General features: G+C 39.0%; 2 protein-coding genes and 1 long non-coding RNA gene across 3 annotated transcripts in view; 2 read left to right on the forward strand and 1 right to left on the reverse strand.

Annotated features, from left to right (window-relative positions):
• LOC139952954 (uncharacterized) overlaps positions 1 to 559 on the forward strand; it is a 37535-nt gene extending 36976 nt beyond the window's left edge. Inside the window, exon 3 of the long non-coding RNA XR_011787925.1 lies at positions 515 to 559. This is a non-coding gene — a long non-coding RNA (uncharacterized lncRNA). The remainder of the gene's footprint in view (positions 1 to 514) is intronic.
• A 5141-nt stretch (positions 560 to 5700) lies between these two features.
• On the reverse strand, positions 5701 to 11348 carry LOC139953078 (chymotrypsinogen B-like). The gene is made up of 5 exons (XM_071952482.1): positions 10979 to 11348; positions 10102 to 10228; positions 9199 to 9358; positions 8186 to 8481; positions 5701 to 7526 (listed from the first exon to the last, which is right to left on the reverse strand). The coding sequence occupies exons 1-5, from the start codon at positions 11093 to 11095 to the stop codon at positions 7177 to 7179; spliced, it is 1050 nt and encodes a 349-aa protein (XP_071808583.1). The 5' UTR covers positions 11096 to 11348; the 3' UTR covers positions 5701 to 7176.
• A 2173-nt stretch (positions 11349 to 13521) lies between these two features.
• Positions 13522 to 18769, forward strand: LOC139952953 (small ribosomal subunit protein mS37-like). The gene is made up of 3 exons (XM_071952291.1): positions 13522 to 13722; positions 15150 to 15268; positions 16076 to 18769. Exons 1-3 carry the CDS (start codon positions 13602 to 13604, stop codon positions 16184 to 16186), a joined length of 351 nt encoding a protein of 116 aa, XP_071808392.1. The 5' UTR covers positions 13522 to 13601; the 3' UTR covers positions 16187 to 18769.
• The last annotated feature ends 80 nt before the right edge of the window (positions 18770 to 18849 follow it).

An 18849-nucleotide genomic window follows, 5' to 3' on the forward strand; every position in this document is an offset into this window, starting at 1 on the left:
GTGGACATTGTGTATTGATGTTAGGAAAAAGTACATAGACACTTTAAAACGAATGGCAAAAAAACTTCTTGGTAAGAAGTAGGCCTACGGCAGCACCAACTTTCGATAGGAAATTTGAGAATCATTTCACTTTGAAGTGATGTTGTTATGGAAGAATATATCAGTTGTTATCCTACAAATTTGAATCTGAGAGTCGTTACTGAGAGTCGTTACTGACAGTAACGACTCTCAGACTGTGTATTCTAATTATGGATTATTCTTCCTGCGTGCTGGATATAAATACGGATTCTCGACGATATCTCAAAAACAATACGTTTTGAAATGCATTTTTCATATAGCTTCATTGTATACATGTAACAGGATTAAATTAATCACAAGGTTTCGAAAACCAAAGGTAGACATTTCCTTTAAGACAATTGAAATATTAAAATAATATCACTGACTAAGGCTCTCGTTACAAGGTTTTAAATCACAAGTCTCATACATAACAATGAATATCTGTTTTAATTCACAGACCTTGGAGGCTGATCAATGACTAAAGATGGGGGAGGGCGATTTTAATTGCTATCACTCGCTCTGATGACCTTCCAAAGCGAAATGACTCTCCTATCACAGAATCGATTTCTTGCTTTCTATCGAAAGGCAATCGAGACCCAGTATTAAAGGTACTGGACATTATTGGTAGTATACTAAAAAAAAATGTTAGTATAACAACTTACTTGGTAACGAGCAATAATAGCTGCTGATGGTATAACACTTTGTTCCCAATGGCTCCCTCTGAAGTAACGTACTGAGTTTTCGAGATAATTCTCACTCAAATAATAAAAGACCTCAGCTGAAGCCTTTTTAAGCATCATTTTGAAAACACAAATGTTTTTTTGTTTTTTTTTCATTTCTCTGCCAAATTCGATGACCAATTGAGCACAAATGTTTACAGGTTTGTTAATGTATGCATGTTGGGATACACCAAGTGAGATTACTGGTCTTTGACAATTACCAAAGGTGTCCAGTGCCTTTAAATTGTTTAGATACTTTTTGTACGACACAGTTAAACACAAAAGTCCACAGATTTACATTAAAAATTACACGGTTTAAAGACAATAATGGTAGAAATCTTCACTTAAAATATTACTTGCTGATGTGCTGTAGTTTTTGAGAAATGAGTAAAACACTTTCTAGCCTTGCTCAAGGCAGTCGCATTATTCGCTCCGAAAAGACGCCGCTGTAAACCCACCCGTATACCCTGTGCGTGGTGCGTGCGATCACACCGCATGACACACCCGTATACACACTGTCACATCGTACGACTACTGTGCGCACAAGTCATCCGCACTCGTACCACTAACCGCATGCGGAGGCCGCTGACGGCCGACGCATGCGGATAGTGTACGGGGGCATCGTGTCGTGCGATGTTACGCACAGTGAATACGGGTGGGTTTTTATACAGCGGCGGTCTTTTTTCGGAGTGAATAATTCGACTGCCTTGAGCAAGGCTAAACACTTTCTTGAAATTAATTGTCGTCTCACGTGAGACGAACATTATTATTTGTTTTCTTCTAAAAACGTGACCACTAATGAAATTGAAATTTCTACCGTGTAAATTATATTACATTTCATTCACAGTGAGTAGGGGTTCATGTCATGGCTAAAAACTTGATATACAGAAGATATCAAAGCCATGGTTTGCTCTGGTTTCCAAGGACGGGCTGAAGATGCACCCGCTGAAACCCTTTTCACAAAGCTTTTATAAGAACACCTTAACATAATCTTTAAATGTGCTCTAGAGTGCGAGTAATAAACTACACAAGTTGTTCAATTTTGTTATACGATGTATAGGCCTACATGGTTTTGGTGTATACACGAAGTGTGGACCCCGTGTCAAAAGAGGTCCACAAAGTGTTGAGACTTAAACCACTGTGTGTGGACTCACACATTCGTACAACTGCAGTAATATTTTACAGCGTATAGAAGAATATGTTAAGTGCACCTTTAGGGAACGAAATCATATTTCAAGGGAACGAAATAGTGTTGGAATTTTTCTTTTACCTTTTCACCTGTTTTGCCTGCAGGGGCTCCATACAGAACAAAATGATTGTCCACGGTATGTATGCCCTAACGCAGGGCATGATGGTAGCACTTTAACAGATTAAAGTTAAAGTTGTATTGTTTTTCTTGATAAAACCAGACTCTAGCCTTGGACTCGGTGCTTTCTCCCCAAGAGAGCTACATTTGCGTAAAAACCTGCCCTTTAAAGCTCTTTATCGTGATACAATTTCTCGTTTCCCCTTTTCCCTCTCCACCAAACAATGCGTCAAGGTTAGCAAATTGATTGTCTAATTTCTTTAGAGTGGCTGAGCAAATCATAAATCGGTTTTTCCTTGGAAAAGGTTTTCTGTCGGGGCTTTGCTCAAGCTTTGCTCAAAATAATAATCAAAATGCTGTTCAAGGACAAAATTTATTATAGAATTTGAACAGTGAGCATGCTCTGGGCTCCGGAATCGAACGGACAAATGGTGGGCGAAAAATCAGTGTGGTTATCGAACTGTCTCGAAATGATATTGCTCCTGTTTGGATAGAAGTAATTTGGGATCGACTGCGTCACTCTGCAATAGAATCCCTACCCCCCACCCTCTCCCATAAAATAGAGAAATCAAGAAGTAGGCATACCAATAATGATAATAAAAACAAATAATAACAAAATGCGTACATAAATAATAAATAAAATCAAAGGCAAATAGAATAAAAGAAAATAAAGTAAGATGAAGAAGGAAAAAAGGGGGAAATAAATAACAAAAATTAGAAAATAAACCACATAACATTAATAAAGAATGACAGAGCAATCAAAAATAACACCAAAAAAAGTCCTAGAGCATGCCATTAATTAGTGATATTCCACAGTCAGCGTACACAGTCATTGTTAAGCTAAGACAATAGAGCATTTCTCCCCTTTGAATCTAGGTCGTCTAAAAGTGATGCGACCCTCACCCAAACCCTCAGGTCATGAACACCTCTCATTCCTAATAATCAGCTTTTAAAACTTGTGAACAGCGCATATCTTGATCCACTTTTTAAACGGGGGACCTTGCATCTTGACGGCTGAGCTGACTAACGAGGTCTGACGGGCAATTAGGGCTTGAGCCACGGCAGACGTGTTATGATGAAACACGCCGCGTCCATCAGTCGTTATTAGCAGTCGCTCAAAGCTCAAAGCATGTAATTGTCCCTCCTTTTCCCCCTTCTGGTTTTACATTTTTGACTGATGGAGCGACCAGCAAAACACAAATTGCATTTATTATTGAAAATGTACTTCCGATTGGGCAGGGTGTTAATTGTTTTGACCTCATCAAAACTGAAAATGAATTGACGAGAGAGGTGAATTTTAATACTTGGATGAACAGAGGAAACTTTAAAGTCAACTAGTTAAATTATTGTTCTCCTGACATTTTTTTGTCAAATCATAAATACATTTAAGCATAATTTTTTTCGCAATGCTTTAAGTATGTTACTATGTGTTCATTTGACGCAAACAGTGAATGGGATTCGAAGTGGCTCACACATCTGGTAAAACAATGGAGAAACTTCAAATCACAAATGTGGCAGATTTAAGATATTATGGGGAGAAACTTGGCATCACCGAGTGAAACTAGGTAAATTGTTATCGAGGGGTCGGGGTGGGGGGGGGGCACTGATTTTCTTCGGGCATTTCTGCAGCAATTTTCAAGAGGCACATCTGGCCAAATGAAACTAGTTTTCTTTTGCCTAAAATGAGTTCCCTTTCGGCACACTGTTTATGTCGATCCTATATTTTTTAAGGTATACTGCCATGGGTATACTACAAACAATGCATTGTCTGCAAGTAGCTTTAAAAACACTTACATTGCTCACAAATTTAACTCTTGATTATTTGTCTAATAATAATAATAAGAAGAAGAAGTGCACGCATAGTGCGCCGGTATCCTCCACAAGTCATGCTCATGGTGCAATTATTTTTAATTGGGGAGGGGTGGGCATGGACACCAATGGGGGGGGGGGGAAGGGGTGGGGGCATACGTGGCGCCCTAGTGCACCCCGCCAACGCAATGGTGAACTGTATACCATCGACCTCTTTGAAATCATCCTTCATGCTCTTTACAAACCGCGGATCTGGCTCGGGCTTGGACTCATAGGTTTTGTCATCATTTAGAAAAATAATGGAAAATTAATGGCTTCCAATGGTCGGGCAGAGACACTGAAGTTGGAGAAGAAGCCCGAGTCGTGGCATCGAAAAGGTCACAGAGTCATGTGACACAATAAAGAGATCTGGTTTGGTTTCTATTACCAGTCACCCTTTAGAGTTTACTTTCAAATTAGTGGTGGTCTCTTTTAAACACCGGTCTCTTGCCAACAGAGAGGGCGCTATTTGACCTGAACATACAATCAAGTGGTGTTTCAACACAGCTTATCATCTCAACCACTGACAAAATGCCAAACATTCACAAAATCTCAAGAAATATTTAAGAGTCTCTCTTATGTGGCAAAAAAAGCGATCTGTTTTCTTCTTTGAGATTTCCTTAAAGCCATTGGACCCTTTCGGTGAACAGTATTGTCCAAGGCCCACACTTCGTGTATCACAACTTATATATAAAACAACAAACCTGTGAAAATTTAGGCTCAATCGGTCATCGGAGTCGGGAGAAAATAACGGGAAAACCCACCCTTGTATCCGCGCGTTTCGCCGTGTCGTGACATGTGTTTAAAATAAATCCGGAATTCTCGTTAACGAGAATTGATATTGTTGTACTGTTTTCTCAAAAAGTAAAGCATTTCATGGAATCATATTTCAAGAGAAGTATTTCACCACTACCCTCTGTAAACCCTGTAAGTTATTTGTAAATCTGTGAACTTTTTTTTCTGTACCGAAAGGGTCCAATGGCTTTAAGGTGATTGCTTGTACATCTTCTAAGTACGGGCCCTTGGATAAAGGAACAACAGTGCTCTGATGGATTCACTTTGTTCTACAAAGAACATTATTTGAAAATTACTGAATTTGCGAGTTGAGCACATTTGGATTTATCAAATATTTACTGGACTTCTCAACCAACCGAGCAATTTTCAATCATTGAAAACTCCTGCAGAGAAAATTGTCCGACTGCGATAATTTGTTTGCATTTCTTGCGCTTTTACACGACATCCATTTTGGCAATCATGACAATTAACGTGATCTATCATCTAGTACCCTGCCTCTATGGCGTTGTATATGATTGGTACAACACTCTGGGGACCCATAACATGGAAGCTATCCACAGTGTAAACCTTACCATCTATCATCGTGTGAAGCTGTTTGTGTGTGAAATGGCGCGAAAAACTACATGCAAATTATTTTGTTTCTGCCACATTACGTCTGCTCTTTTTTATGCTGCCCTTTTATGCCGATCCCTCAGGACACTGAAAGACTCAGGTTGTCCCCAAATGGAGGGTATAACAAGAGTGAAACTTGACATGGTTGTTTAGTTTGTGTAAAATGAAACTTTGACGTATTTCGTCAGATAAGTCCAGCAAAGTACAAAGAAAAACAAATATTCCAGGCTATAATTTTACAAGCAAAAACGTCACAGAGTGTTAGTCTTTAATACGAGTCGTTTCCACAAAATAGTACTCGACGAAAATTGGACGTCTTATATCCAGAGGCTCAAAATTTGTAACAAATATATGCTGTAACAATTAATAAATAAGTTATATAAATATAATTACAATAAATAGCTGTAACCAATAAATAACAGGTTCAGACTAAAACTACTTAATAAGTTACCGCGCAAACAAATCTTGAACTTCCATTCTCCATTGATAAAACATTATAAAGTAAACTTTTTTTTTTCCTTTTTTTTTTTTTTACACAAACCTTCGACTCAAAAAAGAACATTATAATGCAAAAATATTTGTTCTTTTCGTTCATAAGGGTTTTAAGTTGCAGTTCCAGCAAAATATGAATGAAAGAGGAATAATTTATTAAGTTAATTAATTATGGTGAGACAACACTGGGAACAAACGTATTTTCTTTGGATAATTTGAGAACACCCTTCTCTTCATAAAATGTTAGACGAAAGTCGACTTCGTTTCCTATAATTACTCTAGGTTCACTCTTGCCCCACTAAACACTACACGTCTGTAACCAAGTGTTCATCTTGTATTAAGTCTGTATAATCCAAGTATAGTCTGTAACCCAAGCCTACATCCGTATGGACTGTAAAAGGGGTAACCCAGTTTCAGCCCTAGGAGTATAGGTGGCAACGGCCTCTGGAAAATAAATTGTAGCCCACACCTTGAAGTGGCCTTCTGGTATTTGTTTAATAAACTCACCAATCTTCACCACCAAGCTCACAAGTCAAGGTCTAGTACTCCCAAACTGTCATGGATTGTGGTAACTTTATTTACTTCATTTTCTTTTACACATTTCAGTTACATCTTTGATGACAGTCAAGTCAATTCAAAAGTTCACGGTTCACATACCTTACACGTCTGCAAGCAAACACAAATTAAACCATGACACCTTTCAAGTTCCCGAGTGACTTTGACCGGATGCTGAAACCTATCGTTTTCTTTTCACAAATATTATTTTGGTGTCTTCCTTACCCTTCAGAGGCTCATCTTCGATGACAGTCAACTTTGTTCCCTGTTCCCAGTTCATATACCTTTACGCGTGTGCAAGCAAGCACTAATTAAACTATGACACATTTCTTTCCAAGTTCACGAGTCAAGTTGACCGGAAGCTGACACAGATCCTTTCCCAAACATTATTTTGGATCTTTCTTCACCCTCTTGAGTCGCATCGCTGATGGCAGTCAAGTTCGTTCTGGTTCACATTCACACGCTTGCAAGCGAGCACTAATTAAACTATGACACATTTCTTTACAAGTTCACGAGTCAAGTTGACCGGAAGCTAATACAGATCTTTTCCCAAACATTATTTTGGACCTTTCTTCCCCCTCTTCAGTCGCATCGCTGATGGCAGTCAAGTTCGTTCCGGTTCGCATCCACACGCCTGCAAGCAAGCACTAATTAAACTATGACACATTTCTTTCCAAGTTCACGAGCCAAGTTGACCGGAAGCTGATAAAGATAAGTGTTAGTCGATAAATAAATAATTTTACAATAATAATAATGTTTGGGTCTCAAGACTAAGTTTTTTTCTAAGCCCAGTCAAGAGCAAGCTTTCTTTGACATGTTTTTCTCGATCCATTTGACAAATTTATCAACCCTTGTGTAGACGCCTGGTGCTGGATCGGTCGGTGATTCGTTGCAGAAATAGTTTCTCCCCCATGACGTCACACCCCAGAGTTTCCATTTCCCCTCCTTTGATTGACACACCAATGGACCCCCGCTATCGCCTTTGCACGTGTCCGCACGCACATTTCCGTCCATGTATCCGGCACATACCATTCTGTTGGTGAGGGAGGGATAGGCGTCACGACACGTTCTGGCGCGGATGAGGGGAACACTAGCTTCGGTTAACTGTGATGGCATTATGCGGGTTATCAAACTCGTGAAATCTGTAATCAAAATTATAGAAAACATTTTCAAAAGGCACATTTTTTCCAGTGTTCATGCGGCGGAACATCATAAAGTAAAATACCCAAGACCAAACCCAACCGCAGAATACCTAGTGTGTGTTCTTTGTAATGTTCAGTCGCGTCAAAATAGACGCAAGTGTGAGATGCTAGTTTTCACCATGGCAAAAAATGGTAGCGTGGCAAGGATGTATAATTATACAAGGAGGCACGGGGGGGGGGGGGGGTTCAAGGAGCATGTTGATCAAGAAGGCAATACCAGCACATGGGGGTGGTGACTGGCAACCATGCCCCCTTGGTTGTCACTGACCCATACAAGTCTTGACCAAAAGATATTGGGTGCGTTCGTTTAGCTTCCCTGGGTCGACCCCGGTCTGCTCGGGACGTTCGAATAGCTTTGACGGGGCTCACCTGGGTCAGCCCCAGGTGCCCTGCTTGTGGAGTGGGTCACTTGGGGGTGACCTGAGGTGCACTCATGCCGTCAACACGAGGGGGCGAGTGTGATCGTTCGTTTAGCTCTTGTCAGGGGCTCACCCGAGTGATCGAGGCTAATCGAACGCACCCATATTTAACCATTACATTTTTACTCAGAAAGTGGATTCTCCCCCAACAAAAATCAACAACACTCTAACAATACACACCTGTGTATCCCCAACCCGTAACGATGCAAACCGCGCCCGCTTGAAACTCTCCTCGTATCGGCAAACAGGCTGGTGCCACGTGATCGTTGAACACCATACCACGTGGTTCGCTAGTCTTCGTCACGGGCGTTTTGAGTCTCAGCAGGGCGATGTCGTAGTCGATTGAGTTAGTCTTGGTCTCGCGGCTGTATTTGCCGTGAATGTGCAGACACGAGATAGGGTAAACCTGTTCGTTTGACCCACGACGGTTGCGGTTGCGAGTGCCCAGTCGTACTATTATTTCGTTCTCGTGAAATCTACAGCAAGAAAGGGAAGAGAAATACACAATGATATCAAAGTAAACATGTTTTTCCAAAATGTTGCCACCAGGGCCCAATTTCATAGACCTGCTAAGCACAAAAATTTGCAGAGCATGAAATTTCTTCCTTGATTTTCAAGTAAAGGAAACAACAGCTGAATGTCAGTAACAAGCAAGAAGCAACATATTAAAATTTGGTCGGTAATCTTGTTTTTATCAAGGGCCCATCAGTTCAACTGGTTGGGAACCATTACACGAGTTGGATCAACTAACTTGTCGTGTCATGGAGGATAAGAACACTGGACTAAGCTCTGGTGTTTCTGATCAGCGGAGTTTGGTTTCGGGTATCGATCGTGACACTTCGTCCTTCGGATGGGACGTAAAGCCGTTGGTTCCGTGTGTTGTGTAACCCAGTATACACTTATCGAAAAAAGGGGTTCGCACGGTGTTCCTGGTTTGATTGGCAGCATAATGCGACACAACACCTTGTAAACCATTATATTTTATGTAAAAGGAGTAACAGAGTCTCATAGTTCAAAACGTAGTCCAACATACCTTGAAGGAAAATACTGAATGTGAGCTTAGAAACAACCGTATAAAGCGCCTAATAAAATGTTGTGTATTAATATTATTATTATTAAATTTAATATCTAGTCTCTTTTTTCGGTTCATCGTCCATCGAGTTTTGTTAAAATAGTTGTGTACACTCACTCACCTATCGAAGCAGTGAGCTGCTGTCAGAACATGTTCGTTCCCAACTACCGTACCCCCACATACATGGGCGCCTGTTTTCTTGACCACCAGTTCAGCCTGCCACGGCCAGCGATCCCCATCAGCAACGTGGCCACCTACTACCTTCATAACGCCACATTGTCCTTCAACACAAACGATCATACTCTGGCTTAAAGGGAAGGTACACGTTTGGTAACTACTCAAAACAAATATTAACTTAAAAACTGACTTGGGAACGAGCATTGGAGAGCTGTTGATAGTATAAAACATTGTGGGAAACGACTTCCTCTGAAGTAACGTAGTTTTTAAGAAAGGGGTAATTTCTCACTAAAATATTTTTTAGCTAGAAGTCTTTTATTCTTACTTGAACGAAAGCACACAAATTCGTCCAACAAGGGTGTTTTTTGTTTCATCATTTTCTCGCAACTTCGATGACCAATTGAGTCCAAATTTCTACAGGCTTGTTATTTTATACTTATGATGGGATACATCAAGTAACAACACTGGTCTTTGACAATTACCAAACATGTACATTCCCTTTAATAAACGAAGATTTCCGTAAAGACACTGGAGACTACTGGTAATTGTCAAAGACAAGTCTTCTCCTCATGTGGTGTATCTCAACATAATACATGCATAAATAACAAACCTGTAAAAATTTGAGCTCAATCGGTCGTCGAAGTTGCGAGATAATAATGTAAGAAAAAAACACCATTGTCACACGAAGTTGTGTGCTTTCAGATGCTTGATTTCGAGACCTCAAATTCTAAATCTGAGGTATCAAAATCAAATTCGTTGAAAATTACTTCTTTCTTAAAGCTTATTTTGTTTTTCGATTTGATTTGAGAGAACCAGATTACTGTCGCTGTCTCTGACTGTCACTGACCTCTGTCTGCCCTGATGTCGCCCTCAGCGTTGTACTTGCTGGTTTTAAGTACCGTTTGAAGCCACTCCTCCCGGCTAGAAGTCAAACTACGATTTTTGGGACTTTCCCCAGATCCTTGAAAGTCAACCTGAAATAATAATATTAATTAATATATATAAATACTCCAGACAGTTTCTCTACTCCTATTGGTGAAAAGCGCGTCATGTGGGGGTGTTTAAACGGTTGATAATGACCAGCATGAGCTGTTTATAATCGGCTGGCTTATTACCATTTTATATAGAGCCTTTTCCTAAGGTACCAAAGTACTCAGAGAATGACAGGAAAAAACAACAACGGGAATGAAATCAACAACAAGGAGGAAAACCTCGACATTTAGGCAAAGCCTGCAGCATTATCTTAGCCAAGAAAGTCCCGCAAAAAGACAAATGGAAACAGTGATGATACATTTCAGTTTTATATAATACGCTACTATAGGCCTGTTTGTAAAACACCCTATTTCGAGAAGAAAAAAAACACACACAATTTTGAGAAAAGCAAGTACAGAGAACAAGCTGAGTTGCCATAGAAACGCGATGAGGGTGTAAAAAGAGGCTGAAATAGGAAAGGTTTTAATTCACATCCATATACATTATGCTGTTAAAACTTTCAAGAACAAAAAAATGCCCTAAATTTTCGCAGTGATGATCTTATAATTGTTTGAATAAAACCAGTATTTTCGAGTTAGGCTGTTGTGCCATGGAAAGGCCATGCTGCTACGAAATTTTTTCCGAATTTCAATCAAAAAGTTTAAACGTTCTAGTCGACAAAACCGCTATGTTGGCGGTCAAACAAAAGGAGCTGTCCTCCAATAACAGACCCATTACTAGTAAATCCTTACCATTTTATTTTGCTGCAGTCTTCCCTTGCGATCGAGCGGTCCTGCATTGCAGCAACTCACAGCAAGCACCATTCCAAAACCGACGACTCGAAAACACTCTCTCACAATACAACCCATTATGAACAGAGCTATACAGAGTTTATTCAAGAATAATGTGGATGCTTAGGATATGAAACTTTGCATATAGTGGAAATACGATAGAGTAAAGGTTTCTGCGTTAACATAAAACTCTCTAACAATGAGTTAGGGTTGGTTTCAACTCGACGTTTCGATCAGTATGCATGAGTTTGTGTGGTTCTGAAAAGCACCGTTGGTTTCAACTCGACGTTTCGATCAGTATGCTCTGATCGTCTTCTGGAGAAAGCGTGGGTTCCGATGATGAATGTTGGGTACTGAAATCACCAATATTCTCCCTCTCTTTTTATACGTTTCATCACTCCCAGCAAAATAATTATTATTTCCCGGGTCTCGTTAAAATCTAGAGCAAAGTTCAAGGTCACATGGTCGGACAGACTTTCCCTTTGCAAATCTTTTGTGTTTTTTATTCTGGCCGCTAACTTCCCTCCTTGCGTACAGTTTCCGTAAGACTTTACTTCGTCCTTCCTTTAGGATAGGGTGATCGTGTTACTTTCCAAGAACGGGCAATTTTGTTGTATTCAAAGTAAAAAGTTAAGTAACTGCTGATAAAAAAAAAAAACAATAATTGAGCTACTTTTGTTTTTGAGGTGACGTAATTAGACAACAGTGACACAATTATTATTTTGCCACTTTCTGTTTGTTTTCTGTTCGGAGAGGCCTTTTCGAGCCTACACCACCCCACTACTTCTTTAACCTTATAATTCACGCATTGTTGTATGTATGACGATGTTGTGTGTTTGGGTGAACTTATGGGAGGGATAGTGACTTTTAATGGCCTTAAAAGAATAACTATTTTATGTTCAACCTAGGCCCCACAAGGAATTCTTTAGAAATGGGAACTTGAACATTGCAGGACCCCACATAACCCGGATCCGTAAGGTCGGGTTTGAGTGAAAAACACAACTCTTTACATTCGAGTTGTTCCCATATGACTCTTTATATACAAAGTGGTTGTTATTTCACTCTTTTAGAGGGGTTTCATTGCAGGACAGGGTGAAAAATCACTCAGAAAGATGCAAACTTCAATCTAAAAGAGTGGAAGACCACACGAACAAGAGTTGTCCCTCATATGGCTCTTCAAATAGTGCCTTTTCACTCTCTTGCTTTTAGAAGTGGCATGGTCATTATCGGCAGAGAGAGCGGGGACAGTAGAACAATGCTGCTTATATTGGAATCTTTTGTAATTATTTGTTTATGTTCTCACTTTATTAATTTGTTTCATGTGCTTCTATAATACGCAGAGCGTATAAAAATAGAGGGACAGAGGAAAGTCCCCACATTTTTTAGTATCCAGAAAACGTTTTGCTCAATGTTTTCATCTGAAGGCCGTAAGCTGTCTCGGCAGATGAACAAAAAACGTTCTTGCCCGAAATGCAACTTCGCCTCGCAGACAAATTAAAGGACTAAAGTATTAGGCCTATAGTTTTTTTTTTGTGAGATGGAATGACCAGCATCTTCTGATAGTAGACTTGATTTCAGAGTGTTCTGTTTTCAGATCAAATTACAAGGAAAAGTATTTGAAATTTATAACCTTGAAGTTTACCTGACTAATGGTGCCAGACATCCCGTCACGTCAGGATTCCAGACCGACGTGACGTCATTTCATTCCGAGAAAAAATCGAAATGAGTTTCTGTGTAGTCCTTCCTCCATGGTATAACTAGACTTGATTTCTAGTCTGAAACTGTGGTTATTTCTCTGCATCAAGCCCAGCCACACAGAATTGGGCTATAGCTAATGACGGAGATTTTCTACACGAAGGCGCTGTTTCAGCCAATAATGCATTGGTCTTTAGGACGACCAATAAATCCACGATCACAGACTTGGAACCAAGTCTATGGCATAACCAAACTACCACTGAGGTAAGCATTTGCTGACTTGGGTTGTTGTTTGGTCGGTTGGTAAATTTAATAGCTTACATAAAATAATTGTAGAAAAACATTAGAAGAGTGGAGTGCCATTTAGAGACCATCAGGGCTTGTATCGATGACTGAGGCGCTCGTTTAGCAGCCACTCGTCAAGCTAACGGGCCTTATCCGAATTGGCGTCTACAGCTACGGCTACGGCTATGGCTAAGACGTTCTGTAACATACCTCATGCTTGATAACACGGAAATCTAGCTGTAGCCGAAGCCGGTGCCGCCAATTCGGATACGGCCTTCTCTATACAGAGGACAGCCCCCAAAAAACTCGGTGTGCACACTAAAATAGGCTTCCCTTTGCAACCAAACTATAATAATATTTACTCAATATTCAAAAGTCTTCTAAAAGTATTTAAAATTCTTTCAGCCTCTTGAATTTATATTTCCAAACAACAACTATAACCTATTTTGTAATTTGGACTGCATCAACTGTGTATCTTTTCAGCTCGGGTCAGAAAAACACCCAACGTGCATTGTGAAGCGCGCCCTCAAGCGATTGGAGTGTCTTAGTGCCGGTCACAGATTAAAGAAAGCAACGAAGAGTTGGGACTCTGAAGCAAAAAAACATGTCTAAACGAATGAATGAAATCATTTTAAGAAATAATTATAAGCCAAGCAAGTTCGTGCATATGCAAAGAGATTTCAGACTTCGGGATAAAGTCGCACTCCGAAGAAATAGACCAGGAGGTAAGGTTTGCACTGTCGGATTGTGTTACTTGTTACATGTGTTAAAATTGTATTGACCAGTTGCGCTATTTTATTTAGCGAAGCCAGTTTCTGTATCCTGACACCATTTTTCTCTCTCATTTTTACAAGAAAAAGGGATATCTCATTGAGTTAAATTAGATACTATATTATTTCATATCGAATGAAAAAGTGGTGACGTGATACGGAAACTTTTCAAATTATTCCATCAAATAAGATCAAGATAATTCTTGTGGTTTGTTATTTCTAGATGTTGATTCAGATTTTCTCTACGAACCTTAACTTCTCACAGGTCATACTCGGTCAACAGCTGCCGCCAATTAATTTAATAGTTTGTAAATAACTTTGCGGTATGTGTGACAAAAACTCCTGAACTTGGCATTCGACTACAGAGACGCAGACTTGACCCCAACTCTGTGGCCAAGCTTAATAGTTGGCTGCATGTCATTGTCAGGCGGGTCATGTGTTTTAAAATTGTACGATAATCGTTAAAATTCTGTTGAAGTGTGCTTTTTTGTGTGGGCCTGACTTTTAAGAGATGTAATTTTCCCCCTAGATATTGCCTCGGTGCTCCTCGAAACATTCCATTTGGAATTTGCATTTTTTTATTTTATTATAGAGGCAAATTCCAGACTGAAGTGTCAGGCCTGATGACTACATGCGATGATGGTTATTTTCCTGTTCATAAATGCTTTTTTATTACTGTGTTTATCTTGTAAATTGTCATGTATTAATTGACCTTTTGGTATTACCTTTGAATTTTTTTCTGTATTGCTTTTATTTGTGCCTTTGTGGTGTTACTGTTAGGCCTAGATGTGTTATGCAACTATTATTGTTTTATTTTATGGTATGATTTTGTGTCGGTTTAAATGGTACAATATATTTTTGTCTGTATTTTAGCTGTATTTTTGCTTATCTCTTTATTTAGCTAAATGTTTTTAATTTAAAACGCTCTATTAAGAATAAGTTATTATAATTAAAGGGACACGGTGACTTGGATCGGACGAGTTGGTCTTGGAAAGCAATCAAAACCGTTTGTTACAAAATGCTTACTGGTTCAAAGAAAGATGTTTTAAAAGTAGAATATAATGATCCATACAAATTTGCCTCGAAACTTCGCAGTTTTCCTTTTACTTTAGGAACTAACTCGGTCAGCCATTTTAGGGAGTCAACATTTTGTCTCCACAAAATGAATTGCTGTGTTACTTCACGTCAAAAATGAAAAAACCGTGCAATTTCGAGGCATATTTGTGTGGATCATGTTATTTTAGCTTTAAACGGCTTGCTATTGAAGCGTTTCAAAACAAAGGGTTTTGAATGCTTTTCAAAGACAAACTCGTTCCATCCAAGGCAACGTGCCCCTTTAATGTGATGATGTAATAACATACCAATATACATCTGATCCACAGCTGCAGAATGTGTTACTGAGATGAGCGTCTTAATGGCGTGCTGGAAGAAGAATGAGTTCAATGATTCGGATTGCACCGAAGAGATCAAAATCTTTCATAGCTGCTGTGCCGAAGCTGAGGTAAGGAATAAAAACAGATGAAAACGCCACTAAAAAACCTCTTGAAGTAATTGCAGCATCAGGCGAAGAAACTAAAACTATTTAAAATGTTTAAAACAATATCATAGTGTTATGGCCTAACGGTTAAGAGCGCCGGATTCAAGCTCTGGTGTTTCTGATCAGCAGAGTGTGGGTTCGAGTCTTGGTCGTGACGCTTGTGTCCTTAAGCATGGTTGCTTCGTAAAAGTTGGGGAGGTAGTGCTTTCTGCTTTTTCAGTTATATGAAAACAATAACAGAATTTAAAAAATCTGCTGAAAGATTTTCTCTAGAAGGACGCAGGTTTGAATCCCATCCAAGCTGCTCATGGTTCGAAGGGCTGTATACAGGGCTGTGGGGTGTCGTGGCCGAGTGGATAAGAGCACTGAACTCAAGCTCTGATGCTTCTGTTCAGCAGAGTGTGGGTTCGAATCCCGGTCGTGACACTTGTGTCCCTGAGCAAGACACTTAACTATAATTGCTTCTCTCCACCCAGGGGTAAATGGGTACCTGTGAGGGTTCTTGTGATTGGTTTAGCCAAGTAGCGCATATATTGCGCACAGGCTGTATACTCCCCAGGGAGCTGAGATGGTTTAAGGAATGATTTAAGGCCCAGTGACCAGGGGTACTAATGTCGGAAGCACTTTGAGACCCCCCTTGGGCGTGAAAAGCGCTATATAAAAACGGTCGATAATTATTATTATTATTACAATGCTTTCACACCAACTATTAGTAAGCTATTTAGGAAAATAACTTCCAGGTGTATATTTGGTTTTTCCCTCAATGTGCAGAAAACTAAGAAAGCAGCAATAGCGTCAGAGAAGAGCGGTAAAATCGGGGACGGGAAAATGACCAGCAAGCAAGTGACAAGTCTCCTACAAAAGTACCCACAACCAAGGTGACCTGGCCAGTTAGTCGCAACATGTAAATAAGCATTGATTTTCTTGAGTAAAAACAGCAATTTGTGAGTTACCCCCCCAGCGTGTAATTTCTATAAAATTTGCCAGACAAAAATTACCAGCAATTTGGACATAAGAACACTTCAACTACCACTATCATTGTCTTATGATTTTGTACATTGCGCAGTTATGTGCTACTAATGTAACTTCTATTCAACACCATGTGGATGGTATTGAATGGTCAGACAATTTGAGGATTAATGACTGGTTACTCAAATTTTTACTCGCATATTGAGTTAAAATGTCTCATTAGAGCGCCATCTATTGGCAGGACTAGGAGAAGCATGGATTATTGAATAGACACAATCATCAAATTTGAATAACTATCAAATTTTGGTGTAATGCCTCTTAAAGGTTGTCATTCATTTTTGGTTGAACTTGATTGATTCGCTGGTCACAGATCATATCGCGGGCTCTGATTGGCTATAATCGCAAAGTAATGGCGCCCTCTGTGGCCAAGTCATGATTAGGAAACAAGACACTCATCTCTGCTATATTGAAATTCGGTTGAGGATTTAATTTTAATGGCAGGACCGCAAAAATGTTTGTTTGAAACAGTTGAGACGGAATGTTTGAGAAGGAAATCCTATTCCCCCTTTGAGGGATTGAGACTAATTGTTATCACATTGAGGCAAAAATATCTTCTTTTTTTTCTGTCTGAGGATAGTGTGATTAACACTTGATTTGATCAATTCGTAGACTTTATTGATAGTGTGTAGTCAACTCTAGTTTGAAATAAATGCCACGGCTTGAACTACTTCTCTAATAGCTTTTTAAGTTGTCTATAGAACTGATTCGACCTGCAAGTTTACTAACTTACTATAGTTTTTTTTAAAGATCCACACAAATAAAGCTTCAAACATCACTCATCTAAACATAGGATTCGAACTGCCTCTAGCTACCAGGCAACCTCGCTAGTCTAGTTGGTAAGACACTGCTCTAGAATTGCAAGGGTCGTGGGTTCGAATCCCACCCGAGTAACATGCCTGTGATATTTTTTCACAGGATTCGGGAAGTACTGAGTATACAGTGCTAACACACATCGGTGTATATGGGTAAAAAAAACCAAAATTAATATTCTTTATCCCCGATGCAAATTTAACATCTATTATAAATATTGATCACAAAGGAACTTAAACTCAACAACACCACCAACTGAATACCTTTATGTTATGATTTATTGTTTACATTGGTATTAACATTTTAAGTAAGAGAGTAAAACTTTACAAAATGTACAGAGGTTTAAATTAAAAAGTACGTAGGTAAGACTCATCTTAAGGGTCAACTACTGCAAAGTTTTCATGTATTTGGTCTCATCATTGATGATATAGGGTGTGCCGAAGGAATTCTTTTTCTCCACTCCGGAATTGCCACTGTCGTAGTGCTTTTCAATAGGAGTTAGATTTCAAGACTACGGTTTTAGGTGCCATCCATCAGACAAGTCCAGAGTACACAAAACAGTGTAATTTATTGTCCCTTGACATTGTAAGAGCCCACAGAAGGGGAATATAATTATTCATTATTTATTTCACACTGTGAGTATAAACTTGCGCCACAACTAGCATACTCTTAATTTACAATACATTTTCAATAATGTGGCCACCACTTTAAATATATGAAAAACAAACTACAGTGTACGAAGGCAAACATTAACAGGGCTGTAATGTATACAGAGTTTTTTTTTATTTTATTTTATATGTATTTACACTTAATACATTTCGATTCCAATCTCCAAATATCAACGATACATTTTGAGATGACTCTTTCACATAAAACTAAAATTATTTATTTATAAAATGTCTGTATGGCGTGGCGCTTTGCACAGCGACAAACAAACAAGAACACAATGCAACATTCTCCATACAACCGATGCAAGTAACATAACAAATAAAGAAAACAATACCTAGTTTGGCAGTGGTTGTAACTGGCCAAAGGGAAGACGGCATCATGCTGTTCTTTACAAAGTTATACTACAAAAACAGAACAAAATAAAAAATAAATACGCAATATATAAACATTTTCCAGCTTTGTTGCATTTAGTTGAATTTCTCTGAGCGTTACATTTATTAGCAATCATAACTTTATAAGTTAGCTGCCTAGAGTGCAGGTCGTCAAAAACATTTTGTTTTTGTTCACAGCAAAAAACCAACAGCGACCATTAAAGGTATTATAAAGGATTGGTAGAGCTGACATAAAATGGTCTCAGAAAGATGGTCTTTAGTGTTTATGTTTTGTGTGATAAACCATACACATGAAATAAAAATCCTATAAAAACTGGGGCTTTATCTGTTGGTGAGTCAGGAGAAAGTAGTGAGGGAAAAAACTAATACAAATTTCAGCTTGTGAAAACATTTTCCTTAGTTTTTGGTCGTAACAACAGATAGCAATGTTGCGTTTTCTTTTTAGGTTTGCAGATACAGTTTACCCGAGTGTAACTTTATTTCAGAGGGAGATAATTTACAGAAAAAATGGTTCTTGTTTGCATTTTATAATCAATAAGCTTTCACACTAAAATTAAAACAATTTTTTTATCGTTACCAATCCTGTACACTACCTTAAAAAATAAGTGCAATTATGGAGAAATGTAAAAAAAAATAAAAAATCAT

Source organism: Asterias amurensis, chromosome 21 (assembly GCF_032118995.1).
Source record: "Asterias amurensis chromosome 21, ASM3211899v1".
Taxonomy (NCBI): domain Eukaryota; kingdom Metazoa; phylum Echinodermata; class Asteroidea; order Forcipulatida; family Asteriidae; genus Asterias; species Asterias amurensis.

Coding starts and splice junctions, on each gene's coding strand:
- LOC139953078 (XM_071952482.1), bottom strand. CDS start 11,095: ATGGGTTGTATTGTGAGAGAGTGTTTTCGAGTCGTCGGTTTTGGAATG. Junction 9,359..10,101: donor CGACATCAGGGCAGACAGAG/GTCAGTGACAGT, acceptor TTTGTGTTGAAG/GACAATGTGGCGTTATGAAG. Junction 7,527..8,185: donor TACGGGTTGGGGATACACAG/GTGTGTATTGTT, acceptor TTTTGATTACAG/ATTTCACGAGTTTGATAACC.
- LOC139952953 (XM_071952291.1), top strand. CDS start 13,602: ATGTCTAAACGAATGAATGAAATCATTTTAAGAAATAATTATAAGCCA. Junction 13,723..15,149: donor CCGAAGAAATAGACCAGGAG/GTAAGGTTTGCA, acceptor TCTGATCCACAG/CTGCAGAATGTGTTACTGAG. Junction 15,269..16,075: donor GCTGCTGTGCCGAAGCTGAG/GTAAGGAATAAA, acceptor CTCAATGTGCAG/AAAACTAAGAAAGCAGCAAT.